This window comes from Poecilia latipinna, unplaced genomic scaffold (genome assembly GCF_001443285.1).
Source record: "Poecilia latipinna isolate Pla-1442-1.1 unplaced genomic scaffold, P_latipinna-1.0 Scaffold2445, whole genome shotgun sequence".
In the NCBI taxonomy this organism is placed as follows: Eukaryota; Metazoa; Chordata; class Actinopteri; order Cyprinodontiformes; family Poeciliidae; genus Poecilia; species Poecilia latipinna.
The window spans coordinates 3,778-31,515 of record NW_015115061.1 but is presented as its reverse complement, the minus strand read 5'-3'; the positions used below and the strand labels follow the sequence as shown (position 1 = coordinate 31,515).

At 37.3% G+C, this 27,738-nt stretch overlaps 3 protein-coding genes across 3 annotated transcripts in view; all 3 read left to right on the top strand.

Moving 5' to 3' along the window:
* Positions 1-695, top strand: part of tut7 (terminal uridylyl transferase 7) — an 18,786-nt gene extending 18,091 nt beyond the window's left edge. Inside the window, exon 29 of the mRNA XM_015019548.1 lies at positions 188-695. Within this exon, the coding sequence (XP_014875034.1) occupies positions 188-246 (59 nt within the window). The 3' untranslated portion in view covers positions 247-695. The remainder of the gene's footprint in view (positions 1-187) is intronic.
* A 2,531-nt stretch (positions 696-3,226) lies between these two features.
* On the top strand, positions 3,227-9,285 carry isca1 (iron-sulfur cluster assembly 1). The gene is made up of 4 exons (XM_015019547.1): positions 3,227-3,371; positions 6,441-6,494; positions 7,045-7,150; positions 8,270-9,285. The coding sequence occupies exons 1-4, from the start codon at positions 3,270-3,272 to the stop codon at positions 8,416-8,418; spliced, it is 411 nt and encodes a 136-aa protein (XP_014875033.1). The 5' UTR covers positions 3,227-3,269; the 3' UTR covers positions 8,419-9,285.
* A 2,845-nt stretch (positions 9,286-12,130) lies between these two features.
* Positions 12,131-19,944, top strand: psat1 (phosphoserine aminotransferase 1). Its single transcript, XM_015019546.1, has 10 exons — positions 12,131-12,203; positions 14,601-14,818; positions 16,110-16,170; positions 16,272-16,341; positions 16,689-16,894; positions 18,058-18,230; positions 18,359-18,528; positions 18,801-18,929; positions 19,339-19,476; positions 19,600-19,944. Exons 2-10 carry the CDS (start codon positions 14,762-14,764, stop codon positions 19,700-19,702), a joined length of 1,107 nt encoding a protein of 368 aa, XP_014875032.1. The 5' UTR covers positions 12,131-12,203; positions 14,601-14,761; the 3' UTR covers positions 19,703-19,944.
* Positions 19,945-27,738: the final 7,794 nt, after the last annotated feature.

Here is a 27,738-nt window from a genome sequence, read left to right as displayed (position 1 = left end):
AGAGAACATGATTTGTTAATTAATTGTTCTTGGATTTAAGAGTAAAAAAATAAACCCATTGTGAATCTATTTGTTGAATAGTGTGTGTGCATCTGCCTTGTCTTTTTTTTTTTTTTTTCATTTAATCTTGTCTGGATAAAATTATACTTGCACAAACCTTAACATCCGCTTTCTGGTGTTGTCTTAGGTAGCTTAGCTCGTCGAAATTTAGGTCGTTCTGGTCCAAGGAAAAACCCAGAGGAGTGAGAAGGGCCACTGGACACTCAGATCACAGGATTTCTGCTGTTGTCGCCGCAGACTGCATCCCAGATTCGGGGGAAATCCTTAAATCTGAATGGTACTACTGGGCCATAGGGTGCCCATTAAAAAGCCAAAGCCTGGACATCAAGACTTGAAGCCATATAGGGCCTTTTTATGTGTGTTTCCTCCTCAGAGGAGCTTTTAAAGCTTTTGTTTTATCAAGAGAAGCCATTATGCATGTCCAGTGTCTCTGTTTGCATTCAGGGTTTTTTGTTTACACTGCAGTCCAATAATAGCAATTTCAGATCCCTCTCCCAAATTCCCTTCATGATGGTGGGTTACGCAAATACTAAAGTATTGTTTCTGCTCAAATTAATATGAAGAATGTTGATGATCTACTCAGCTGGATTCGCAAACATTGTTTCAAACTAAAATCACTATGTTATGAAACATTGCTCAGTTTACGTGTTTTTTGTTTTCTAGAGATTAAGATTTTTATTGGGATTTAAGAACTTAATGAACATTTTAATGTTCATTAAGTTCATTTTAATGTTCTTTTTTCCCCTGTAGCATTCTTCCTTTTGTTTCCAAACTATATATTTTAAACCTTCTCTGTTTTTTGTTCTGCACTGAGGCCTTTTCATTTCTGTCCAAGTCCCTCAGAATACTCCATTAAGTCTGATTTGAAGAAAAGGCAAAAATGTATTTTATTGCAAAACTGCAATTTCCTGTCACAATTTCACTACTATGCCGTTTCTCACCTGCCTGCATGTGATCATCAGAGCACAGTAATCGAACATCCTCTGCCGTTTCTCCACACATGCCTGGAAACACGATGACGGTGCAGCAACAGTTTGGAGACAATGTTTCATACCTGCACTGGTTGGGATTTTCTTTTTTTTTTTTGGTAGAAAAACACACCAACTGTTCCAGTCGTCTGCATTTCCTGCTGCAAACTCCGCACACACATGGACTTGTAAATCGTGTCCTTTTGTTGTTAGTGCCACACATTGGTAGCTGCACTGTGAAGGTGCACAGCAGTGGTCCCCAAAGTCTGTCCTCGAGGGCCGGCATCCTGCATGTTTTAGTTCTCTCCCTGAACATTGACAAAGGTTGTTTCTACCACCAAGGAAAGAACTAAAACATGCAGGATGCCGGCCCTCGAGGACCGACTTTGGGGACCACTGGTCCACAGCCTTCAGTTTTCTTTTGCTGCTTAGTTTGTCTCAAAGATTTCATTCATTGTTAATTATGGAAATTCTGCCTTTATTGTTCAATTTTTTCTACAAAAAAAGGAGAGATTTTGGTTTCATGGTCAAGTTCTAATGTTGCATTTGATTTTATTGCCAGCCTTCTTAAATTTATTTTGTGGACTCAAATGATCAAAGCTTTCATATGTAATTAAGGAATCCTGATCCAGGCATGAAAGGTTGGCTTTCAATCCATTTTGTCTGGGGGAAAAAGTCCAATTAAACATCAATTTGCAATCCAGTGTGGAGTCTTTCCTTTTTGTTGTTGTCACATACTGCCTTATGTGCACTTCTATGAAACATTTATATAAATTTATCCGCTACCTAAAACTTGCAAACAGTGCTCAGATTTGCCCTAATAAATCTTAAATTGAGACTAAAACCTACTGCTCTAAAAAACGTGTGGTAATTCATTTTGGCACGTTAGCAGGGTGGAAAGTACACTCTTTGGCACAATTAATGTTCAAAAGAATCTAGAATATTTTTTTATTGTGCACCATCACCTCTAACATAATGAAATACTAAAGTTATTGTTTCACTGTACACATCATTTGTTTCCCCCAATATGCCTGTGCTCCTAGCTCCAATTCAACATTATTTAATTTCAAGGCAAAAATGAATTACTTTCAAGTTGCATTGTAGGAACTTGGCTAACAGTTCAAATCATCAGCTATACCTGCTTATCCTTGCTTGGTGGCTGGTGCTTATCTCCAGTAATCAAAGGGCAAGAGGTCAATAAGCAACATGGAAACTCTATGCAGAAAGGGGTTTTGGACTTGAACCTTCTACCTGCTGCTGAGTGCATTACGGTGCAGTCCAGTTCTATAAAAGCTATTTGTCAGGTAGCCTAACAAATTATGTAAGTTATGTACAGTAAATGATTTTATGCAGGTATAATAAAAGATACGATACACTTACAGATTCAGCTTTCAACTTTTAATGTGCAAAGGCAATGGAAATATTCTGGTCCTCATGAGTTAAGATTAGGTAAATGTGACCCCATTGGTAGATTTATTTGTAGGCTTTTCCAAATGGTAGGTAGTCCAATTAACAGCAAATCTGCAACTTTTTTCAGTGACTTTGGTTCGTTAGTCAGAATCTTCAAGTGATCGCAGTCTTTAGGACAAGTACTTGTTGCTATTAATACATTTTATTTTAAGCGCCTTTCAAAGCACTCAAGGACACTGCAAACAAGATAAAACATTATAAACTAACAAACCATCTGCAACTTTCATAAATCAAATATTACAGTTCATTTAAACATTTTATTGTACAACTGATAATGTTAACTGTAAGATAAAACGTTTTGAAACGAGATGTCTAACAACATGAACCCTTTCTTTAGGTTCCCCTTGTTGTTAGGACATGGGCGGTGCTGGGACATAATTAGGTCGTGACGGGTACACAGAGTTTCCATCTGTATGTTTTCGGCACGAAATCCAAAAACAAAAGCTTGAAAAAATGGCATCCACCGTGGTGTGCTGTTGAAATAATAACCAGGATATTCTCCATGAACGCGATAAATTAAATAAAACTTGTTCTCAACACAGTATTGCAGCATAAAATCAAGAAAAGTAGGATGTTACAGAACATATGGGATGTATTAGACAGAGGTTACATAACTGAAAATTACGCCTACCGTACTGGACCTCACCCCTTTTTCTCATTGGCTATTCGGCCGCCTGTCAAAATCTTAGCCAATCATTTGTCGGCATGTCTTGCCTCTCCTTCGTTAGGGGCGTTCTCTAACGTGTTTGCACGCTTGCGCAAACTAATGTTATGAATTCTAACAGTATCAACATGTCTGCCTCCTTGGTGCGAGCGACCGTCCGAGCGGTCAATAAAAGAAAAATTTTACCCACAAGAGCCGCGTTAACACTGGTGAGTCAAGCATTTAGTTTGTAAAATTAAAAGGGAAACGCGTCTTGTGTCCGCTTGGTAAGTGCGGTTCTCGAAAAGTGTAGCGTTCTACCCTAGCGGCCGTTAATGCGGTGTCAGTTGTGTAAGTTGGCTAAGTTAGCAGTAGCTAGCTATCGGTGAATCGCTGTCCTACTGTTGGCTCTGTTACCGAATTGTCATTATTTAAGTTATTGATAAACCGCTTTATCATAGCTGATACATTTATGCGCGTTCATGTTCCATGTTTTTAAAGTGAAACTTAACTCGACAATAAAATCAACTTAGTAGCCGACTGATGATACGCATCTCACACCAAACCGTATGTTAGATTAAGCCAAGGGTCCTCAATTTACATTAATTTCCGAATAATTGCGACATACAGAGTGGAGCTATGCATTTAAGCGCTTAAAAATGTTATATCACGTTTGCTAAAACCCCAATGGACGTTTAGTCCACCTGCTGATATCAATGGCCAAATCTCGTTATTTTAAAGAAAAACAGGAGCTATTGTATCGAAGTCTGCTTTTGCTTTAATCTTTGAGACTCTACTAAGTTTCATCAGTTTTTGTTCGTTTATGTTTTGCTTAGTCTTGCAGAGACAGGATGTCTAACAAGCTAGCAAAAGGAATTGAAAGCATGCACATGCCACAGTAAACAAAACATCTCTCAAGGAAATCGTCTAATGTTTTTCAAGTTTTAAAAAGTGTGGACCACAGATTTCAAAGGATCTGCAAGGCAACTGGGTTACATATTTCTGGCAAGTAGGAACAAAACTGCAGATATCCATCTTCCACTCCTTATCTGAGACCAGGTCAAACTTTGACGTTCTTCTTCCCAGCTACACCCTGAAGCTCGTCAGAGGCATTTCCCTTCCTGACCCTGCTGTATAATCTAACGAATCCTGTCTCTACCCCAAGGCATTCTTTTATTTGGACCTGATGATAAACGGCATTCTGTCCAATAGATTTGGTTAAAATTGTTTATCAGTTTTTCTAATTAGTTTTGAAAGAACATTAATCAACCTTTTAAATGATATCAAGATCATGTATGCATGTATTCCTCTCACCATTTCACAGACTATTAAGCTGATTTCAAAAATGGAAATCACTGAAACTTTGACTTGTAATATGAAATAAAAACGGTTCTTATTTTTTATCAATCCAGCAAATGGAGCAAAAATATGATCCACGGTAACACATCTACAATCAAATCCCCAAACCGCCACTACTGACTCTTTCTGATGTGGATGTTTTCCTTTGAACCCCTAATCCCTGAAGGCGAGTCCATCCTGTGGAGCAGCTCATTCCAGCTGCTTGGACTCTTTTGGTCATTAGTGGCTGCATGGGACAGAAGGTTTGGAATGCAGGTCATCTGGTAAATTAAAAGCTTCATCTTTTGGCTCAGCTCTATTCAGCACAACTGACACGGTGCAGTGTCCCACATTGCTGCAAATGCTACACCAAACACACCGATTAGCCAGCTATACTCTACCCACACTTCCAAACAAAACCCTGAGAAGCGTAAAGTGACCGACTTTATAATAGAGTGGAATGTTAGCTCATTTCACTCTATTCCACTTGAAGAAAGTAAAGTTTTCATCTATTTCCCATAAACACTTGGCAGTCTTTGCAGTAGCTGTTCCGAATGATCTTTTGTGCTATTATTAGTCATATTGCTGCAATCCAACTTTTTTAAGCGTTGGAGTTTGTGTTACTATAAGTATTTGTTAAAGAACAGGTCGCCATCTTTAAAGCATAACTTGTTCATGCATTACAAACAAAAATAAAACATGTTCATTATTTACACGTAATCACATGTGATCAACTGCGATGTTCTTCAGTTTCCCTAGCTGTACTTTAACTCAGTTGGTCACAAATGATTGATTTTTGGATGGTCCTTGTGTGAATGTTTGACAATTTTCCCTATTAAGTTAATACATTTTGTGGCTTCTGTTATTACTTCCCTTAAAATAATTGTCCTAACACAAAATGATTTAAAAAAAAATCAGAGTGTCTTATCTAAAGTGTTGTATTGATGTGAATTGTGTGGTTGCGTGGCCACACAGACCCAGTGTGGTGTTGCAAATGAAATGGAGCGAAAAGCAAGCGGTCGGTGTGATCACGGTTCGTTTGAAATGGGCGAGTTAAGACGTTGCCGATGGAGCCCATCAGCTGAACGGCTGCAGCAAGATAATGTGTTTGTCCTCCTGAGATAAAGCCTTAAGTAAATGCTACGTCACGACGGGAGACACAGCCAACAACAGCAGATCTTCAACAGAAAAGTGAAGTTACTTAGCCCACAAGGAATAACTGGGATCTTTATAATTATATGTTACATATTTGATGAAGATCTATCGAGGCTAATAGTTGTACATAATGGTCTTGGCTTGTTCTGACAAAGCAGACGACCAAATTGCTTTTAAACTGTTCAGTGCTATGAATCAACTGCAGGTTGTGGCACAGTTTGGTCTCTATTACAGCTTCAAAATATAAGATCCTAGCCACTATCATTTCTTTTAGGTGTGGGCAGTAAGAGTTAATGCAATGATCTAAATGCACTATTCATTTGCAGGCAATAAACACAGAAAATCTGAAATGCTAACCAGTTACTAAGGCCAAGCAATCCTTTGCTTTCTTGCATTTCATGATGTTGCGATCATAACTGTACATCAGTACACAGCACAGCTGTAGTATTTAAAAACAGCAGTAGGTACTGACGGTCACACTTTAAGTGCTTTAAGGGATTAGCACCTTCTGGCCCAAGTGTTTCAACTCTGAGTCCCAAATCCCTTGATGTGACGGCTCAGGTTATTTTGTTACGCTGCAGGTGCAGGCTGGAATTTCAGACAAACTCTAGTATGTTTGTGTTATCTCAGTCAAATGAAAGGTGTCAAATAACAAGAAAAAAAAATTATGTTGCATATTTTTTTGTGTACCCATTGCTTTTTTTAAATTTATTTATTTTTTCTAAGGATGTTCTGTAGAGTTCCAACATGTTCCTTAGCTCTGTGATTCATTCTTTATTTTCTGTTTTTTCTTTTGTTTTCTGTAGACTCCTTCAGCTGTGAGCAAAATCAGATTGTTGCTTCAGGACAAACCGGAATATGTGAGTATACAAAATGATTCACTGTAACGTTTTTTCTTTTTTTTCTTTTTTTTTTTTTTTCCAGACGGTTTATCTTTTCTGTGCTCTGTCAGCTTGTGTCTGATAAACTGATTTTGGTTTGATGAGTATCTTATTTTTATGCTGCTAAAAACAAACAGGTTTCTCTAGTTGACAGAAAATTGTTTGAAGTTATTTCTGTTTTTTGAAAATGCAGTTCTTTTGAAATGTTGATTTCCTTTAACAAAAATCCTGAGTCGTGTCTTCTGAAGGAGTAGCTCTACAGATTGATTATTGGATTGTAGTTCAACGTGTTGTTGTGTTTACAAAAGCACCGAGACAAGAAGAGCATCAATTCTTAGCCTTACAGTGTGTAAACTGAGATTCTGAAATGTCCACTTTTTCATTAATTATTATAATTAAACTTAAAACCAAGAGGTTTTGAGTTGACTGTTTTACTAAAATGTCTGTTGAAAAACACACCTGCACCTGTTTGATTATTAGTTCCTGTATTTTGGTGTGTGTTGATGTGTGTTTGCTGCATCATCAACAGATTGGTTTGAAGGTGGGAGTGAGAACACGTGGCTGTAATGGCCTGACTTACACTCTGGAATACACAACAGAGAAGGAGAAATCGGATGAGGAAGTGCTCCAGGATGGTAAGCGTTTTTATTCATTGTAAACCAATCAGAGTTCAGGCTACAGAGTGAAACTCAGAAAACATGAGGTTGATTTTTTTTTCATGGTGGAAATGAAGGTTTTAAGATGGCCTGGAAACAAGAAGACTGTACAATCTGTTTTCTGTCCTGCTGCAACAGCAACTCCCCAAAAATGTATTTGTTTATGGACAATGAAGAAACATACATATAATAAATCATTTTGACGGCATAGTATTACATTATTGGCCATTTGGTCTCTGCTTTCCTCATTTCTGGTTCTGATCTGCCATTATGAAACTTGAAACTGTGACCTTTAGCAACATAACCGACTGTCAGCTGTATCAGCTGCAGCTAGACTCCATTTAACAGTTTCAACATAAGATTTATCATATCTGGAACATAACAGTCAACATATATTAAATTGTAATGTCCATATGGTGCATACTGATATTGCAATAGTGATATATTGTGCAGCCTAATATGTAAAATGTTGCTTAACATTTTCTTATTACTGAATATATTGGTAGTTATAAGAAAGCAAATACACAAAATATAAAATAATGAAAATAAACTGATATGTGCTTAATGAAATGTTTCAAAGAAACTTTGATAAAATTTTGTCAATTTCTTTTAAAACATTATAAGGTCAGCAAGGCTTTGTCCCCAGATTCTTCTAGGGAAATGTTTCCACTAGAAACTGAGAAGCAGTTCAAAAGGTTTAGATCTTTCACCTTTTAAAGGGAGAAGAGGTCTTATCAGTGCATAGTAATTTTTAAAAGAAAACAACAAAGAAGCTACAACATTTTTCCATCACTGTGGTTAGGTTTTGGACAGTGAAAATCCAGAACGTAATCTGCTGAAATGCAAATCTTTCTTTGTAGTGCACACTCTCATTTACTGCAATAATTGAATGAAAATAAACCAAAAAAGTCAGCATGGGTGCTCCTCCCTTAGGGTTGACTAAAATATGTTAGAAAACACTTTCCTACCGTTTCTCTACATGTTAAAAAAAAATGCTTAAAAAAATGTGTGTATTTTTAGTTTTTTGAAGAAAACAAAGTTTACAGCTCCAGATTAATTTAGTTTGAATAAAAAGTGGTTCTTTGTGTTTTCCTTCAGGTGTGAGAGTGTTTATCGAGAAGAAGGCTCAGCTCACCCTTTTAGGAACTGAGATGGACTTTGTAGAGTCAAAGCTGTCCAGTGAATTTGTCTTCAACAACCCGAACATCAAGGGCACGTGTGGCTGTGGGGAAAGCTTCAACATCTGAGCGTCGCTGAGCCGCCGCCCCTCCCCGGCTCAGAACCCCGGCTTTTTTCTCTCAAGACTGAAGAGACTGCCGACGAGGAAGTTGGGTGTGAGGAAATCAACGCGATGTGGACACCGCTCAGTTCCTGCCGCTGCTCTTCCTGCAAACCATTCACACACCAGATCAATCCAACTATGCATTTTAGTTTTCCCTAGATAATGCTTCAAAACAATCTGTAGTCAAAGCCAGAAATGAATTTAGGTTAAAGTTCCTCTTGTGTGTAACTGTTCTCAGTTCTGTGTTTGAGAAAACATCAGGACCTCAGAAGCTAGATGTTTTCATTTAGTCTACAACCTTTTTTCTTTTCTTTTAATATTTTCAGTCAGATCTAATGGTAAATGCAGGAGAAAATAGTGCAAGAAGGTGTGTTCATGAAATCAGAGACCTGGAGAGGTTTTGGTCCTTAAAACTGTTAGGGTTTAGGATGTAATAAAAATCCCATTTCCACTGAAGCCCAGATATTAAGGCAAACCAACATCAGCTCTTTGACAAAAGCACTGCACTGCAGGGTCCTGTTCTCCAGCCTAATCTATGGGATAACTGGAGGAGCTTCAGTGTCTTGAGGCTGTGTTTTTTTTTCAGCTTGTAACATTGCTACATATGTATTTATATGTGTGTAAATAGAAGAAAAATATGTAAATTCAACAAATACGCACAAAACAAACAAACGCACAATACATTTATCCTCATGTAAGAATACACAAGGTTTCTGGTATTTTGTTTTAGCCCGATCAGAGCCAAGATTGTTTGTGTTGACTGTGTGCTCTTAAAATCATTAACCTGTGCAATATGTCTGTGTACATATGAATAATAAAAAAGCAAAATGAAGGGCTCTGTTCTGTTTCATCTACAGTTTGCTTTTATGACTTTAATAGATTGTAATGTTAGATTAATTTCATTCAGTTCAGTTTAATTATATACCTCCAATTCTGTTTTTACTAGATTAACAGGTTTGGGAAGAAATCCTCAGATGCATTTAGTCAGGTGTACTTTCTATGGGAAAGGAAAACAACAAAGCACATGTTGCTATGATCATTTAAATTCCAACTTACTGAATTCATAAAATCTAGCTGTCCTCAGCAAGAAGCTGTCTTATTTGCTGAAGGACAGCCTGATATATATATTTTTTGTTTGTTTTGGGATTCTTGAGGTGTCATGGATGATCTAAACAAGGATGACGATCCTGAAAGCAGAGAGTTTTGTGGGATTAAGGTAACTGAGGTAAAAAAAAAAGTGCTATTTAAAATAAGATGCAATTTTGAGATTGCTCAAATGAATGTTTTTGGCCAAACAAAACCTGAGCTCCTGTCTACGTCTTCTGTAATGTTTAGCGTTGAAACCTGCCGTTTCTGACTCCTGCTAACTTTTGCACCCAGGTCCGTTTGAGAAAGATGATCAAGTCACTTTTGCTGTCTTTTGAGTAATAGTCCCATCTTGCAGATTTCAAATTCATATGATGCACTGAGAGATAAGGTTTCCTTCTAATGGCTGCTGGTAGATCCTGTTTGGGTATTTTCAGCTTTATAAAGCAACCAGCACACACACAAAAAAAATGCTGCTCATTTTTCTGTGCTGGTTCTGTGTTGGTCTTTTGTTTTTGTTTTTCAATCAAGATTGACAGAAAACCTCTGAAAAACCCTCAGAGATCCTTGAGAACGACTGATCAAAAATATTTTCAAGATAAAAAAAATAACTTCTTTCAAAGAAATTTAAGGATTTGCCATTTCCTACACCTCACTAAATGCCTGATTTCCAGTTTATAGTCAAACTTGGTTTCTGTCTTACACTTCTCAGGTGTCAGACCTGTTGATTGCTTTGGCTGAGAGGAGACCGCCACTTTGTGACATCTCACAGTCTGACACCAGAAACATCAGCAGCACCTTGTCCATCCTGAACCAAACGGGGAGAAGCACTGCTCTTCGATCCAGAGCCATTCTGCCTGAGAACATCATACAGCTATCCAACTGTCAGTTTAAGAGGACAAATTATCTGGTAGAAACCTTTCCAGATTCAATACCTAATCCCTTCACTGTCAAGGGATTTTCTCAGGAGGAGCACCTCGTTGCCTGTCCTTTCTGCGGTGCTATAAGGGATGTAAAACCCACCTGAGCAAATGCAATGCAGATTAAAAAGCAGTAAGAAAAACAGCTGCACATCATCAGTGTGAAACGTTGATTCAAGAACTCATTCAGTGAGAATTAGTTAGCCTCTCTTAAATTCACCAGTGCTTATTGAAAGCTTATTGAGCCTCAGTAAACCCAGAAGATCCATACTGTACTGACTATTACTCTGCCAACATAAGTAGATCTAAAAGCTTTAGTCTTTATTTGAATGAATGACATACATTTGCCACACATTTTTGCCCCAATCATCTTTTGATTGCCACAAACAACAACAACAAAACCCAAATAACGTTCAATAGTAAAACATTGAACGTATATCCGGATCACATTAGTCAAATTAGTGAACACAATTTACTCGAATAATATAATTAACCATCAGGGATGATGCAAGAGTAGAACATTAACTTTGAAAGAATTATTAAATTTTGTCTCTATGCATATATTTTTATTTTATTTTACAAAAAAACATAAAGAGAAGCACAACAGCTCCCCTGCAGTGATGTCAAAGTGAGTTTAAAAGGAAATCTATATATCATAACAGCTGAAGGAGATTCAGTGCTGAACATCACCCAGGGGAGGGGCAGTTTGCCAAAGACATCAGGCTCTGCTGCTGAGATGAGACAGCGGTTCTTTGAGTAATTCTGGTGTTTCGAAGAATCCAAGGTGCACAGCTTCACTTACCATCTAAACAAATGTTATAACAGACAAAAGACAAACTGAGCCGCAAACCTGGGAAATATTTGCGGTACAACTGGATATTGTTGCAGTGCTTAGAGAGAAAACATGAGCAAGAAATAAATGTTCTCACCAAGAAGGAGCGACACTGAATTCAGTTTAATCAGACATGTTTTACTTCCATCCATCAGCCCCATATAAATCGGTAAAACACTAGATTTTTTTTTCATGTCTTTTTGTGTTGAAGCCTGAATCAAACAGGCGTTAGATAATCTTTGGACATTCTTCCTCTGAAATGCCCTTTTACACAACGATGCATGACAGAGATCAGATTCTGGGTCATTTCACTCCAACTTCTCCAGCGGTTTATGTTTATAGTGAATAGTTTCAGAAAAGCCTTTAAACACTCCTTTCCTGCCATTGTTCTGTGTTACATGAGGAGCGTCACAACGGGGAACTAAACACTTTGTTAGTACTAAAATCACACAAATGAGTGCTTGCATGCAAAAATTTAACACTCATATTTAAATGTCCATGAATAAATGCCATAAAAGTATTTTGTTGAGTGACAGAGAATATAAAAATTGTGGAAATTCAGTTATTTTCAAATGATCAAATAAAACAATTGACCAAAAATTAATAACAAGCCAAGGAGCTAGAACCACAAATTTCACATCTTGTTTTTCAAAATGTCAAACTTTTGACACCGATACCTACAGTTGGTAAAGTGTGTTTGAACAGTTCAAACTGCTTCTAGTGAGAAGACAAGACGTACTGTTCCACAAATTCACTTGCCCTCTAAAAGGGAAGGTAAACTCAGCAGGTAGAAGATAATACAGTACAACAATGCAGCTTGTAGGCGTCTGTCTGGTGCATATTTCAATTTCAGTCATTCTTCTCCCAGTTATGTGATCAGAGACAGGATGAGAAGCCAAAATTTGTTCTAAGGTAAGTGTTGTATATCTGTAAATAATATTAGTCAAGCCAAATAAAATTATGATGCTATTATAAGAACTTTTTTATTTACTCATGTAGCCATAGCATAACTCATTGCTACCAACCATTGGCAATTACTCTTTGGGTAATAGGGAGAGGATGACTTTAAATAACTTATTTTATCTTTTAAAACTTTTTTATATTTACTAAAGTTGTTCTTGTCTGATACTGGAATTAGTTTATTTGAAACAACAAATTTGGCAACAAAGTAATAATAGAAGCCATCTTTAAGCAGACAAATACCTTCTTATGCACTGCAAAGTTAAGTCTGGAGACAACAACGTGCTTTTCGGTTGCAGGTTTCAACTCAAATGCTCTCAGCGACTTTGCCATGTGACTGTTCAGAAAGACTTAATTGCTTTATAGCCTCTCATGAGATTCACGAGCTGGAGAAATCACTAATGTTTGTCATGTTTCTCTTGCATCGAGACAGATCCAGCTGGATTGAAGGATGATGTTTGAGTTGCAATTTCAAAAAAGTCAGACAATAATTTATATAGTTCCACCAAACGAATATAACATGATTTTTCCAAATAGAACATAGAATGCTTTAACAACCATAGGTCTCTGTCTAAAGACAATTGTGAGGGAGAATAAAACATTTTTACTCCAGACAGGTGAGTAAAACATGAACTCACATGAACTCTGCTGATTCTAAGAGGGTTCTGATATAGACTGGAAGTACTTGTATGAAAATTATCATGTTGAAACTGCTGTGTTTACTTGTGTGTCTAATGCCATTGGAAGGTAGAGACTTATTTCCTGTATCAAGTATAAAAAGTTATGGGTTGAATAATTCTAACACTTTCTGTCACTCAAGTCCAGTGATTTAAACATGTGGTATTTGGTAAAATAAGGATTTGAAAGCTTCTTAAGATTTCAGTTTCCACAGTAAGGTACATACTAAACCCTGAAGGGCCTGAATACCAAGATCTATAGCACTACAATGAGTAACTACTAAATACCAATGAGTTGTTGTCAAATTTGAAACAGTAATCGTGATTTTATGTTCTATTTGGAAAAATGTTTGACCTCTCAACTTATCTGCAAATCAAACATCATCCTTCAATCGTCTTTTTCTCTTAAATGTATTTTTACATTTGAATCACATAGAAAACAACTTTATTATGGCCACATGGCACTACCTAGTGTCACACAGTGTGCAATACACTACAGAAATCTGATGGTTTGCCTTTTGTACTTTTCAGATTCAGCCGTGTTCATGTAATCTCCCTTTTAGAAAACCAGGTCAAATCAATAACAACACATCTTGCACATAGTTTTCTTTTTTCATTTCAGCAGATCTGAGAGTGAGTCTCAGATAGAAAACACCCTAAAGCCGTCTGTGTTCAAGTTTCCTAAATTGTAAAAAGGTTTATGTAAATGTAAACAATTCAAAGCGACACAACCTTCATTTTTCTACAATTCAAATTGTCTGAAAGATTACCATATCTTGTTTTTTCTGTTCAAAGGTCCTCTCCAATAACAAGTCATTGTTATTGTATGGGGATTTTCCATGCTTCCCTTTCCAGCTTTACGCTGATGACATTCTGATATTTTCACATGAGGTATAAAATGAGGAAAAAAAGCACTTGGGAAGCAGAAAACGTGTATTTCATTCCTTGAACATTATATGACATGGACACCCTCATTTAGAATTTTTTTAATGTTTATATCAGGTACTTTTTCAAAATTTTAGAAGGAAATGTATGTCGTGGTTCAGCATCATTTAATCTGTAAAACAGTGAGAAGTCATATTTAGAAGCAAAGAACCTTGAATTCTTATAACTCAGTTATAAGATTGAGAAAGTGTGATTGACTCAAATTATGGAAGTTTATGAACCTGGACAAATGGGCATAACTGAAGGAACTATGAATTATGTCTCTACCAGAAAATCCTGAAGTAGGAAATCTGGACCTGGATTTTTGTCTCATAACTTGATCGTTAAGATTATGCAAGAGATTATTACAAGAAGAACTCGTTTCATTTCACAACAGAAGCTTATTGTACCCGCCACAAATTAAAGGTGTCATCTGATCTTCATTTGGCTTCATTGAAAGTTCAGAGTGACTCAACAAAAATCAGTCAAGTATATAAATCAGAATTTGTTCGGATTTTATTTTACCAACTGTTCTTCATTTTAGTAACAGTAACCGTTACTTTAAGTAGTTATGTTTTTTTTTCTTTTTGTTCTGTTTTTGGTTTTTACTGTTCTTGCGCTTAACTTGCAAAAACTTCTGTGAAATTCAGTGCTAGAATGTACAAGATTAAGAAAGTATATAGTTTAAAGCGGATGTAAAAACACTGCTACAAACACATCAGGTTTAAATTTCTTACCACTGCTGTAGGTAGCAGATGCAGTTTGGGATTTTACTAGATTCCCCTGAACGCCTCACTTTCCACACGCATCAAGCGGTGGCAGTCAAGCGAAGCTCCTTAACTCACAGCAACCAACCGAAGACCAACTGAAGCAACATCCCTCATCTGCACTCTGGAGCTTCTTTACATCATGGAGGAGAAACAAACCATCAACTTTGGAGCTGGACCTGCCAAACTGCCTCAGTCTGTAAGTTTGCAGCCGCTCGTTTTCTTTGCGTGCATGTGTCTCGAAAATCTGCCAAAAAACATGACGAGCTAGTTTGCAGAGATATCTGCCTTGTTCGTAAAGATCTTTTTGACGATCTGTGTTGAAACGTTTTTATTTTGCTGATGCACCCTTGCAAATGTTTATTGTTTTTTATTTTTTTATTTTATGTTGCAGCGTTTATTCTCGTCTTTAAATCGCGTGTCTGAACTCAGGATACTTAATTTTCCCATGTGAAATGGGTAATTTTTCCCGTCGCGTTGAGCAGTTACGCGTGAAAACTGGTGTTGGTTTTAGTGCCTAACAGATGGTGGCAGCTCATCAGGCTGAAAACTGCTTGCTGAGTTGCATCAGCCTTCGTTCATTCATGTGGAAACCTGCTTCTTCCATTGTGTTTCACTGGCAGCTATAACATCCAACCTCTAGATGGCAGAAAAACCCAGCTTGTTCAGAAAGAAGAAATCACAGCACAGACTTACCCAACAACTGATCAGTTTAAAATATAAAAACATTCATAGACAGAGGTATATTGATCTAGATCTACGAAGACAGATGAATTGATAGATAAAGAAATCTGGATGCTGGGCGTTAATCTTGATGGTTAGTGTGTCAGGCCTGTCATTTACCTTCATCAGCTTCAGATCTTCCCTCACTCATAAATTTGGAGGTGAACATTTTTTTATTCATGCATCATTAAAGTCTTTAAATGCTCAATTAATGGAAAGCGGCAAGTAAAGTTTGCAATAAGCTCATTATTATGTTGAATGATTGTAAAGTATAATGGCTATGATGGTGTCAAAACTATAATTTCAAATTCCACTCCAGTAACTACAAAAATAACCAATACATTATATTTCCTTTAGCTCACCCTCTCTGCCACTCCACCAAAAACAAACAAACAAACAAACAAAAAAAAAAGCACAATAAGAAACAAGAGTTAATTTTGTTCAGTTAATTTAGTTTTATTTATAAGTTGTATAAATAAAATCAGCTTTAACATCTGCTTTTAGGTATATTCCTGTTGATTTTTTGAAGCTAAGGATATTTTTTTAACCTAATGGAAATTATGTCCCACCGTAAAGGTTAACATTTTTCATTGAAATCAACCTGTTCTGATTGTTTTCTGATAAACACCAAAACCACCTGAGTATAGGCTTACATTTAACTGTTTTTCCAGCTGTTCAAACGTTATTCTTGCAAAACATTTTTCAAATCTGTAAAACATTGATCACCATTTGTAATGAAGAGATGCTTCATCTGTGATGTGTTGCAGGTGCTGCTTCAAGCTCAGAAGGAGCTTCTTAACTACAATGGCCTTGGGATCAGTGTTCTTGGTGGGTAGGAAAACTGATCTGGGCTCAGAAAATGTCTGGAATCCGGCGTGAATATTATTGAAAAGAATATCTAACGTGCTGCGTTTTACTCTTTAAATCAGAGATGAGCCATCGATCAGCAGATTTCACCAAAATCATCAACAAGTCAGAGAGTCTGCTTCGAGAATTGTTGTAAGTGAAAGTTTTAGTATTCCATCCATTGCTCTGTTCAGTTTGTAAAACTTGCCTTTTCTTCAAATATCCATTAAGTTTCTACTGATTTTCTTCATGAAAAATGTCCAAATGCTGGATGTTTTAGTCTGAAAAACTGTGGAATGTTGACATAAAAATTATGTTAGGACTCAATCTTAAATATATATGTAAAAAAAAAAAAATTGGAATACCGCCTAAATAGTGATTTTTTTATTTTTTATTTGTATTTTTTTTAAACATTTTGGTATATCATGAGCTGCTGCTTGTTTGTGCGTAGACCTGCCCTCGGCCTGGGCGTCGTAACACAGTGACTTCTGTCTCCACAGAGATATCCCAAACAACTACAAGGTGTTGTTTCTGCAGGGCGGTGGCTCTGGACAGTTCAGTGGCGTTCCCCTCAACCTGATTGGCCTGAAAGAGGACAGGTGCGCCGACTACCTGGTGACCGGCACGTGGTCAGCTAAAGCTGCAAAAGAAGCAGAGAAATACGGCAAAGTCAACATCATCCACCCGAAACTGGACAGTTACACGAGTACGTGTGCATGGCAACGTTTCATGATGTCGTCATCTGAGCACAGAAGCTGATTTTAATTTTATTTTTTTCACAAAAAAAAAGTAGTTTTAAAGAATCTCTCCAGATTTTAGAAGTGGGTCATTGTCATTCAGGCTGCGTCAGGAAAGGAGCTCAGAAGAATCTGGCATCTTTTCCAGCGTATTACATAATCAACAATAGACCCAACTACCAGTGAATGACTCTGGAATGAAGCTGCTTGTTCAACATGGTTGTGTCTCTTTTGAGTTCTCACAGGGACTTTTTGTACAGTAGTACTTGGAAACCTCCAAAGTACTTTTTAATCATCATTATGTCAGCAGAAATATTCATTTCAACTGAATTAAATGAATATTTAATTTAAAAAACGGAATGAAGGGGCGCTTTACAAAGTGATACAGAGTCCAATTCAGTCCAAATTGAGTTCTTCTAATTCATTCTGGTGCAGTCCAGTCATTTAGTCAGATTTGGTTACACACAGTGTAATTTAACCTAATTTCTAACATGATACAGTCAGATTCAGTTGATCAGGACACAAAAAAACAAGATGCATGAAAGGAAAATAAATAATACCTAAGACGTGATTTAAGAAAGTAATGAAGATGAACACACTTTATTTTAATGAACTAAAATGCGTTTATTCTGCACAGTTTTTAAAAGAACTGTGTGTATAATCTTTTGCATTGTGAAATTAATTTATTTTTTACAAATATAGCAATATAACAGGAGTCAGCCAGACTTCTCCAAATAAAACATTGATGCTCAACTCATTAAGTTAAAAATCATCTGGAAATCCTAGAAAATTGTATAAAAATGACTTGTGGGCACTTTATGTATTAATATAACATTTTAACAAAGTTGATATAGAAACTGAAAGAAAAGCCAGCAGGCTGGAATAAGAATGGTTACATATTTGTACAACACAGTGGTCAAAGTTTCATAAGATGGAAAAAGATTAGCTAAGCAAAATTTTGTATATGATAAATTTCATTGGGGCATTTTTGCTTTAATTCATTTTTATTTATTAAACATTGCATTCCACTTTTGACACATCTATTTAGGCTATTAGTATTTAAAGAATTAAGCCTCTGCTTTGAATAACTATTAATTTAGCTTTCGCTTTGTTTTGTTTGTGCTTCTTCCAGAAATTCCCGACCCCAGCAGCTGGACCCTGAACCCGTCCGCATCGTATGTGTACTACTGCTGCAACGAGACGGTTCACGGCGTGGAGTATAACTTCACGCCTGAAACCAACGGCGTGGTCCTCGTCAGCGACATGTCCTCCAACTTCCTGTCACGGCCCGTCGACGTATCAAAGGTGACAGCAAGATGGATCTCACTTGTTTCTCCCTTTCCGCACTCGCCTCTTAGACGTTGACGGAAACATGTCTCGTGTTTCAAATGGTTGTGATCTAAACACGTCTTCCTCGTACTGCCAATGTGTAGTTTGGGCTCATTTTTGCCGGCGCCCAGAAGAACGTAGGTTGCGCCGGCGTCACGGTGGTCATCGTGCGAGAAGACCTGCTGGGCCACGCCTTGAAGGAGTGCCCCATTGTGCTGGACTACACGGTGCAGGCTGAAATGAACTCCCTCTACAACACTCCTCCATGTTTTAGGTAGATACTTTTCTGTTTACGGCATGAGGACGTATCATTCACATAGATTTGCTCACAAGTTTAGCTGAAGCTAACTTAAAAAAAAAAAAGAGAACTAGCCAAAATGTTTTTGCTGCATAGACAGAAACCTTTATTGAGAACAATGAAGATGGAGTGAGAGAGAGATTTACATTCACTCTTTTTGCTTTAAGGTGTTTAGCATTTTGTCAATAAACAGAAGAATAAGAGTAGTTTTTTTTTAATTGATTTCAAATCCTGTTTATTGGCTTCAGCATCTACATCATGGGTCTGGTTCTGGAGTGGATCAAGAATAACGGAGGTAGCGCTGCCATGGAAACACTCAACAAGCAGAAGTCCTCCATGATTTATGACATCATCAACTCGTCAAATGGTTTTTATGTGTGAGTACTAAAGCTACAGGAATTAACTTAAAATACTAAGTGTTGCAAAAAAAAAAAAAAAAAAAAAACCTGTAAGAGACGAGGCTGATGCTTTCAGAGTGAACTTGTTAAACTGTTGTAAAATTTAGCACAGAAGTTTAACTTCAGTGGTCTCATAGACAAACCATTACTCTGTGGTCAGGGTAAAGTTTCCTCTTACCATATTTGGAAATACAAAATCTAAATAAGTTGACCAATTTAGTTTTTTTTAACTTTAGGCTATTGATCAATCTAAATTGCCTTCAGAGTAATAATTCATACTTTCAAATTAGTTATTCACATAACCAAAATAGTTGACCCTCAGATAATACTAATAGTTCTGTAACAGAGAACAAAGCCTCACTATTTGTGTGGTCATCCATTGGGTCAGATGTCCTGTGGACGCTGCGTGTCGGAGCCGCATGAACGTGCCTTTTCGTGTCGGGAAGAAAGAAGGAGATGAGTCTTTGGAGAAGAAGTTTCTGGAGGGTGCAGCCAAGCGGGGGATGATTTCACTGAAAGGACACAGGTCCGTTGCGCAACCACGCACCTCATATTGTTCCACATTTACATTTTTACCATCCTGTTCTTCCTGAAAGACTCGGGTTCCTTTTTTGTAGGCATAAACAGGAGTGTTTGTCTCCCCCTGCAGGTCAGTGGGAGGAATGCGTGCGTCCTTGTACAATGCTGTAACTCTGGAGGACGCTGCAGCCCTCGCCGACTACATGAGAAGTTTCCTCAAAGAGCACCAGTAAACCAACAGCACTTAAAAGCACAAGTTGTCACTTTGTTTCAGAAGATTTTCAGAGTAAATGTTGAAAATTAAATGTTTTGAAAACGGTTATTAATTGTTCCCAAGGGACTAAGCCCACTAATTCCACATTAGTCTTATTTACGTATGTTTTATGTAGCAGTTTGCTTTATTTTTGTTGACTAAATACTGTTTTAGTTTCCAGTACTTACCTTTCAATAAATCTACTTTGGAAATCCCCTTTATTTCGTGGCTTTAAGACTGAAATTAATTGTCTTTGCTGACTTTCTAATTATAATTGCTGCAAAATCCTTAAGGCTAAATTAGGTAACATGGATAAAAATGTTTTTGCATATTTATTGAAATATAATAAAGACAATGGGGGGGAAAAAAAATCCAGCATGCACAAAAACCTAGGTATCCTCATTGCATCACCTAACTAACTTAGCCTCTGCTCTCTTAAAACATTGCTAGCATAAAATGTTTCTTATCAATACACACAAAAATGTTAAATGGCCTGTACATGTACAGTTTTATTTAGTCCAGAGAACTCCAAAGAGTTTTATACTACATTCATTCACCCATTCACGCACACATTCACACGCTTATGACAAAACAACTGATGCATGATTTCATTTTTAATGTGTTCAATTATTGTAGATGTATCTGGGCGTTAACCAGACAGGCTGCTAACAGATTGAAACCAGTTGTATTTGCACTAATCAACCGCTAGGTGGAAGTGTTAGTCCAGAAACACTTTTTCTGAACAGCAGACAAGATGAGAAAACTGCCATCCAATTTAATTAGTCTTTTGTATCATATAATGTTTTATATAAAAACATTATCTATGAAATCACATCCAAGAAGGTATTAGTATAACTAGTTCAGATGATTCATTAGAAAAATATTACTTGGAATATTGATTAAAAGGTAGATTTTTATGAAAGTTCTCTGTAGAATTTGTTTCTTTATTTCATGGCAACATGCAGCCAAAACCAGACAGATTTACAGACCTCAGAGGAGTTTATGTCACAACCACTGGTGAAAAATGTCCTCATCAGGAGGGATAAAACCATAACCTTCACTGGAAATATGCTCCCTGCTTTACAATGTTTTATATATATATTTTTAAAGCTTTCTCCCAATCTATTGGTACACAAATACACCCACTTTCCATACACAGAAACATGCTGTTAACAGAGGTTTCTGTGGCGATACCAGGAGATGTGCATTTTCAGAAGCAAACATGGTTCCTCAGTAAATTACAGCTTTTCTGCTGGTGCAAATTGATGTGTGGCAATAAAATGTGTTGGGTTTGTTATTTTTACTAAAAGGGTCTTACTCTAGGAAAAACGGCATAAAATAACACAACGCAGCACAAAAGACTGAGGTTGTAATCCGTGATGAAGCGCAAAAAAGGAGGCAGATTGTCTCCACGCTGATTCCAGCCGGTGACCTGAGGAGATGTAAGAAAAAAGAAAAAAAAGTTTCCATTTTCTTACTTTCATTTTAAGATGTAATAAAACACAAGGTAAAGTTGATCCAGCAGTTATTATTTTATATAACATCCCAGATGATGCTTTCCAAAAAGTAATTTTGGCTGTTAGCAAATATCAATACCAAAAGCAGGGGAGAAAAGGCTGGCTGCTGCTGTTGACTGTGGATCACGAGGGAGAGAGATGTTGGTCCTGCTGTGTGAAGCTTTGTGTGCTGAACGGCTGACACGTTCCACTGCAGGCACATATCGCTTAATGCCTGAAATCTTTGCGTTAAAAAACATCCTGCATCCGAGTTTTCTGAAATATTCTGACGCTTACGTCGCGGTTATCCTAAATTGTGTGCTGAAATGCGTTTGTGAGTCTCGTTCTTTCATTTTGGTCCTTTTGGTCGGGGAACTCTGCTAGCAAATCTGCTGATTTGCTGGCAGATCTCTGTAGGTTTTAAGGCTGTTGGCATTCTGAGTATGTCATCTGAAAATGTGTCCTTTTTCTAAGAGAGCCTTTAATTCAAAGTGTCTTTGCCTCAAAATGAAAAAAAAAATTTAATATTAAAGGAAAGACTAAAGGCTGAACAGTTTTGACTTATTGGTGCTCTGCAGTTGTAAAATAATGAACCTTTTTTTTTTTTTAAATATGGTTTTTATGCTGTTACTCCCCCTAACAATTACAAAAAGCTTATCAAAAAAGATAAAACATACAATGAACACTCAATTAAACCACAAAAAAAAATAATTAAAATGAAATCAACAATTGTAGTGAGTGCAGGTACCTGCACAAGAGAAAATTCATAGAATTTCCAGATGTAATTTGATTAAAAAAAAAAAAAAAAACAAGTTTTCTGCAAAGACAGATCAGTCGTACCAACCACCTGTAATCATGTGAAAAATACAAACTCTCAATGAAGGCTTGTTTGCTTTTCTAGTTCCTGGGAACATAGATATTTAATACAAGTTTGAACAATACTAAAAATCATGCACAAAAAATTAAAAAGATGTAGAAAAGACCTTGTACTAAATAATTAATTAATTAAGACTCACCCACTTTTAATCCTACTTGAAATGGAAAGAACTGCTAATCAGCATTCCACATCACATGCATATGGAAGGAGTATTATTAGGCGTTTTGAAATACAGATGAAGCAAACTGTCGACATGCCCAACTTCACCCTAAAGGTGGATTTCAGGATGCTATAAAAGTGAAAGTCTCCTAAGCTGTCCTCACATGACCTATATCAGGTAACTCAGAAACAAACTGTTCAAGTTTCATTTTTAACAGGAAACATTTGTAAAGAGGAAACCTGCCTGAAGGTCAGACTGAATGCTGCTGGAGTAATGTTCTTTGGACAAATTAGTCTGAAAACTGAATTATTTGGAACAGCCGGACCTGGCCAACATAATGTAACATGTCCTATTAATTATACAGAGCATCAGAGGAAAGAAGTGAGGGACATTTCAGCACCTTCTATTAAGATTGCAGTTTCCTAACATTTCATATAAAATGAGCTTTATGTAAAATCTGATGCTTAGGGAGTAAAATAATGTTAACATTTTTGCTATAAGTGCAATTAAGTCAGTTTATTCTCCGGAGGTGAATAAAAGCATCAGCATTTGAACATTTAGTAATAACTGAATAGGGAGTGTCCAGTTTTTTTTACACAACTGTAACATCACAGGCAGAGTAAAAATTTGAGCTGCTTGAAGTAAAATGATCAATCAAACAGTAATTAAAACAGTAATTATGTTATATCTGCAAACGCAGAAGAAGCCGTGCTTCTTTGGGCTGTGTCATTTGTAGGAAAAATATCTGTCTCAAAAAGTCCTTCATAAATGTAAATTCACTAGCTCTTTAACATTTGCATATCATGCAATGTACTTTCCAATCCTTCAAAGCAACTATGTGTTATTATGTCTACATCACCATCTCTTCATACTCTGTCAGCCTTTTCTATTCTGCCAGGAAACCTAAAAAAAAAAAAAAAAAAAAAAGAAAAATCCCAGAAATGTTCACGATGCTGTTGCAGATCCACCTCAAAGCAAGAAAAAAAAAGAAGAAGATGAAAGATAAGAAGGAGCAGAGAGGCTTTGAAATGCGAGCGGGAGTTAAAGCAGAGATGGGAGGTTGTGACAGGATTGTGTGGTGATTCTCGGCCCGTCAAGCCCATTAATGTCGAGGTAATGCCACCGGCGAGCAGCAGTAAGACTGTGATAATGAAAAACACCGGGGAAGACAATATCAAATGGCTCCTCTACATCCTGCAGTGGAGATTAGTCTACTCCAAAGCAGGGTGGCAGAGGCACAGGAGGCAGAGGCAGGCTTTAGTGCTGCTGATTGAGTCTCATGTCAAGAGCTCCATGCATGCAGCACGAAAAGTTACCGTGACTGACATTCTTTATGCAGCCAGGGACCCACACACAGATTCAGCTCACACTGCCTTGGAAGCTGTTTTCTATAGATACAGTGTTCTGCAGCTTTTAAAAGGAACATCATAGATTTCTGAATGTACCCTTGGTCCTGATGTTTTCCTGTTCTGTGCAACTGTTCAGAAGATGTCACAGCTTTCCATTAGATATGGTTGCTAGTTTATGAATGTGCAGCACTGCTTGTTAATTTGAAATGACTGTCTTTCTGTCCTTCAACTTACATAAACGCTTTTTTCGCTGATAGGATTAATCTTTGACATAGTCGGTTATTTTTAATGTCGGAATTTCTTACGTGTGAAGACAGATAACAGATATGTTTTTATGCTGAACATGAAAGCAAAATTGACTCTTCTATATTAGGCATTGACTAGTTTTGATATTTTCTATTCTAAAAAACTTTTTCTCTGGATAGAAATGCATCGTTGTATGTCTTATTAACAAAGTGACATCCAACAATGTCCGTTTGTGCCCCCTTCCTTTAGAACCAATCAAGAAAAACTTGCGGTGAGACACAAAAATGTTAGTAAATGTAAAAATTAAATCAGTTACTACAGAGTTTAACTCAATAAAAGCAAAATTGGCAATGCAGGTGCAAAACAAGCCAAGACAACAGTGCAAATATTGTCTTGACCTAAAGCCAACATTTCAAAGGACTAACTTTGAGCCAAGATGGCTGACATGCTCAGATAATCACTTGTTACTCTTAAAGAAGATATTAGTGCTTCATCGAGACGTAGTACTGTGTAATTCTGTAAATGTCGGGAATGTTTTCAGGCCAACAAACAAGCAATTTTGACAAAAACCCACTAAAAGGTTTTCATTCATTATAGACAAAGGTATCAGACTATAACGTGTTTGATCCCGTAAGACCTTTGACCTCTTTACGTGAAAATGCCAGGACAGTAAAGCGTAAAGATTTGACAATAAACTCCATATGGAAACTTTTAAGAACCACAATATGAATTAAGTTGGTCTAAATGCAAACCAAAAGCATTTGGAAATGATGACATCAGTCGTGTCATTTTCTGCATGTGCATTCAGTCACACTTTTCACAACGCACACAGCATAACAAAACGATGGTGGACCTTTGTGATCCGTCTGTGCTGCTACAACTCTTCAGATTGTTTAGTGTGTTAAAGCAAAATCTGCTCATTGTGAAACATTTATGCCTTTAGTAAAGACGCAGTGCATGCACCAGGTCATATTTGCACCTCTGTGCTCATGAAAAGTTACAAAAACACATCTGGATCAAAAGGTTCACAAAGTTTCACCACCCCTACAGGCTTACATGATGGAAAACGGTTTTTGGAAGTGCCATGATTAGGACCTTGAAGACATTACAACCGGCTAAAAGGTATTAACACATTCTTCCTGTGCTGTATAGAATGTAACCAGTAAATTATCTTCTACCGTTAAAACTACAGGGTGAAATGATTAATAGAAGTTTTCAAATCTGATGATCCAATGAAATCTTTACAACATTAAGAACCTTGTATTTTTTCTTAAGATGCCAAAGAAGCAATTTTATGCTAACATACTAAAAGGTTGAATGTTGTTCTTGTCAAGTAATAAAACAACCACTAAACCTTGAGACTGGGAAGATGTTTTAACCTCTTCTTCAAACTCTGAGGTCAAATTTTCTTTTCAATATACTTTTGTAAAGAAAATCCCATTAAGTCTTTTCCTCTTGACCATGTGAGTCATTGTGGTTGGTTTAATTGGTTTCTTGATTCTTTCATCTTAGTTATATCACCACACTTGTGTCTGAGTGTGATATTTACCCACTTGTTGGTTTTTTGTTTTAGCTTCTGAATTTATTATCACTGTCAGTTTTCTCATTAAACCATGTTACTGTCAGAGTTGAATAGTCTCTTCCTCTTTAATTATTCTGTGCCCTCAGAAACCTGAGTGTCCTTTATGCAAGAGTTCATTTAAAGGCCACTCAGCGATGAGAAGAAAAATACAGAAAAATGAAAAAAGAGCTGGAATCAGAAGGACAGTGTTTTTTTTTTTCCTTTGCATTTTTACATTTGGTCTTCCATCATATTCTGTTTTCTAGTTTGCACTTCCCACATCCTTCTTTTCCCATTTAACTTCGTTTGCTTTCGGTCATTCTTCAGCCTCTGTTCCTCTTGTCCAATTATAGTCTCATTTCTCTTCACTATCTTCTCAGTTTCTTGTATCCTCATCATGTCTCTTCTTCCCTGTAACACCTTTTAATAAATTTCTCTCCCAGATGAATCTCCTTCCCATCTCCTCCTTTGTGTATATGCGTGTGTGTGTCTTTATTCGTCGTAAACTCAATGCTCCATGAGGCTAATCTTGTTAGCACCCAATGCACCATGTTCCGCTAGCTCCTCTTAATTGCTGTTGTGTTATTAATGAGTGGGGAGCGGGGAAATCGCTCTTAATTAGCTTGTCTCGTTCAGCAGGCATCTCCAGTGAAGCAGCGGCGACGGTGCTCCGGCATAAACACGCTGGAGATAATTAAAGCACTCCTCTTGTTGGAGTATTTATCTAAACCAAAGAGCAACAAGCCGTTCCCGCAATTAGCCTTGTCATTCATTAGCAGCAAAGTGCCATTCATTTAGGTGTCAGAGTACATTGTCATTTTGCCATTTAGTCACTCAGAACCACTTGTGCTTTGATTCATATGAGGGTGTTATGGCATGGCCTCACTGGGCATTTGACTGAATCACTGACAGGACAAGGTGATTAATTTGTTTTAAAAAGTTAAAGAAATTACATGCTGCAGGGATGTTCACTATGCACTCTGGATCCAGCAGTGCAAATTTACTCGACACACTAAGTGACAGCAAAGCAAAAGTGAAGATGAGAACATACTGAGAAAGGTATAGAGATGTTTTCCGTTTTAGCCTTTTGGTTAATGCATTTGACATGCTAATGCATTTCAGAAGCTTCAGAGTCAGAGTTCAGGAAATAGTCTCTTAGAATTACGAATGTTTTTCTGTGTCAGATGTAGCTTCTAAAAATCTGCTAACCAGGAGAAACTTGGAGGAGACCTTTTTGTCTTCTGCAAAAGAAGAGTCACTTGGGGTAGTTTGGGCTTTCAATTGGGCGCCACTTCTTGGAGTTGCTCCGGTCATGTAAAACTGGGAGGAGGCCTGGGAGTATGAGCTTTAGATCAACTAGTAGAAACTCCTTGGAAACCCCCAGATTCCCTACAAGAACCTGGAGAAAGTTCAGGTTCTTCTATGTGTGGGTTTCCGTCCTGAACCAGTTAATTCTTCAGCCTGTTCTTGAATAAATGGTTGACAATGAATGATTCACTTTATGAAGAAAAGGTCAAAGGGTCTGCTATCCTAATACAAGTTTCTTCTTTGATAACTTAAGCAAAGTACTTGATACATGGAGGGTTTATGGTGCTACCTGTTCAGGTACACCCTGACTCTCACCTATTGACTAATGGAGGAAGTCATCAGCTATGGAACTTGCACAGATGAAGAAGAAATAAAAAATGGATGGATGGATGATTATGAGTAAATCAAACATTGACACATTTCACTAATCCTCTAGGAGGTTGTTTCTATAGATTTGAGTATTGATTAGTTCATAATCTTAATGGTTCAAGTCCTTATCCTCCCCCGGACCTGTGTTTGCACCTGTTGTTCATATTAAATGTATTTTCTGATGACAAAGACATGTTTTTGAACAAAATGTAAAACTTTACTGTGGATCCCAGATTAGCTTTAGTTTCTCGGTCACTTGTGTATATTGTTTGGATAAGCCTTTCATTACAGCAAAACTTGGACGTGAACTCAGTAACTCTGGTAAACTAACAGGAAGAAAAAAACAATCTGTAATTGTATTTGGCTTGTGGAGTCTGTATATGAGTGTGAGAGCACCTGCCTTTGTCTCCGTGTGACCCTGACATGTTCATGTATGTTGAGAGACCAGTGACAGCCCTCTAAGACAAATTTAATTTGCACCTACAGCTCAGTGAGATGAGGGAGGGAACTCTTATGAGGCCCAACTAATTGCTGCCTGGGGATCTGTGTTCACGTGTGCGTCCTCGTAAGTGTGTGCAGTGTGTGTGTTTAGTGTGTTTCCCGGCTGTCTCTCTGCCAATATAAACAGTTTTGTGAATATTTAATGCATG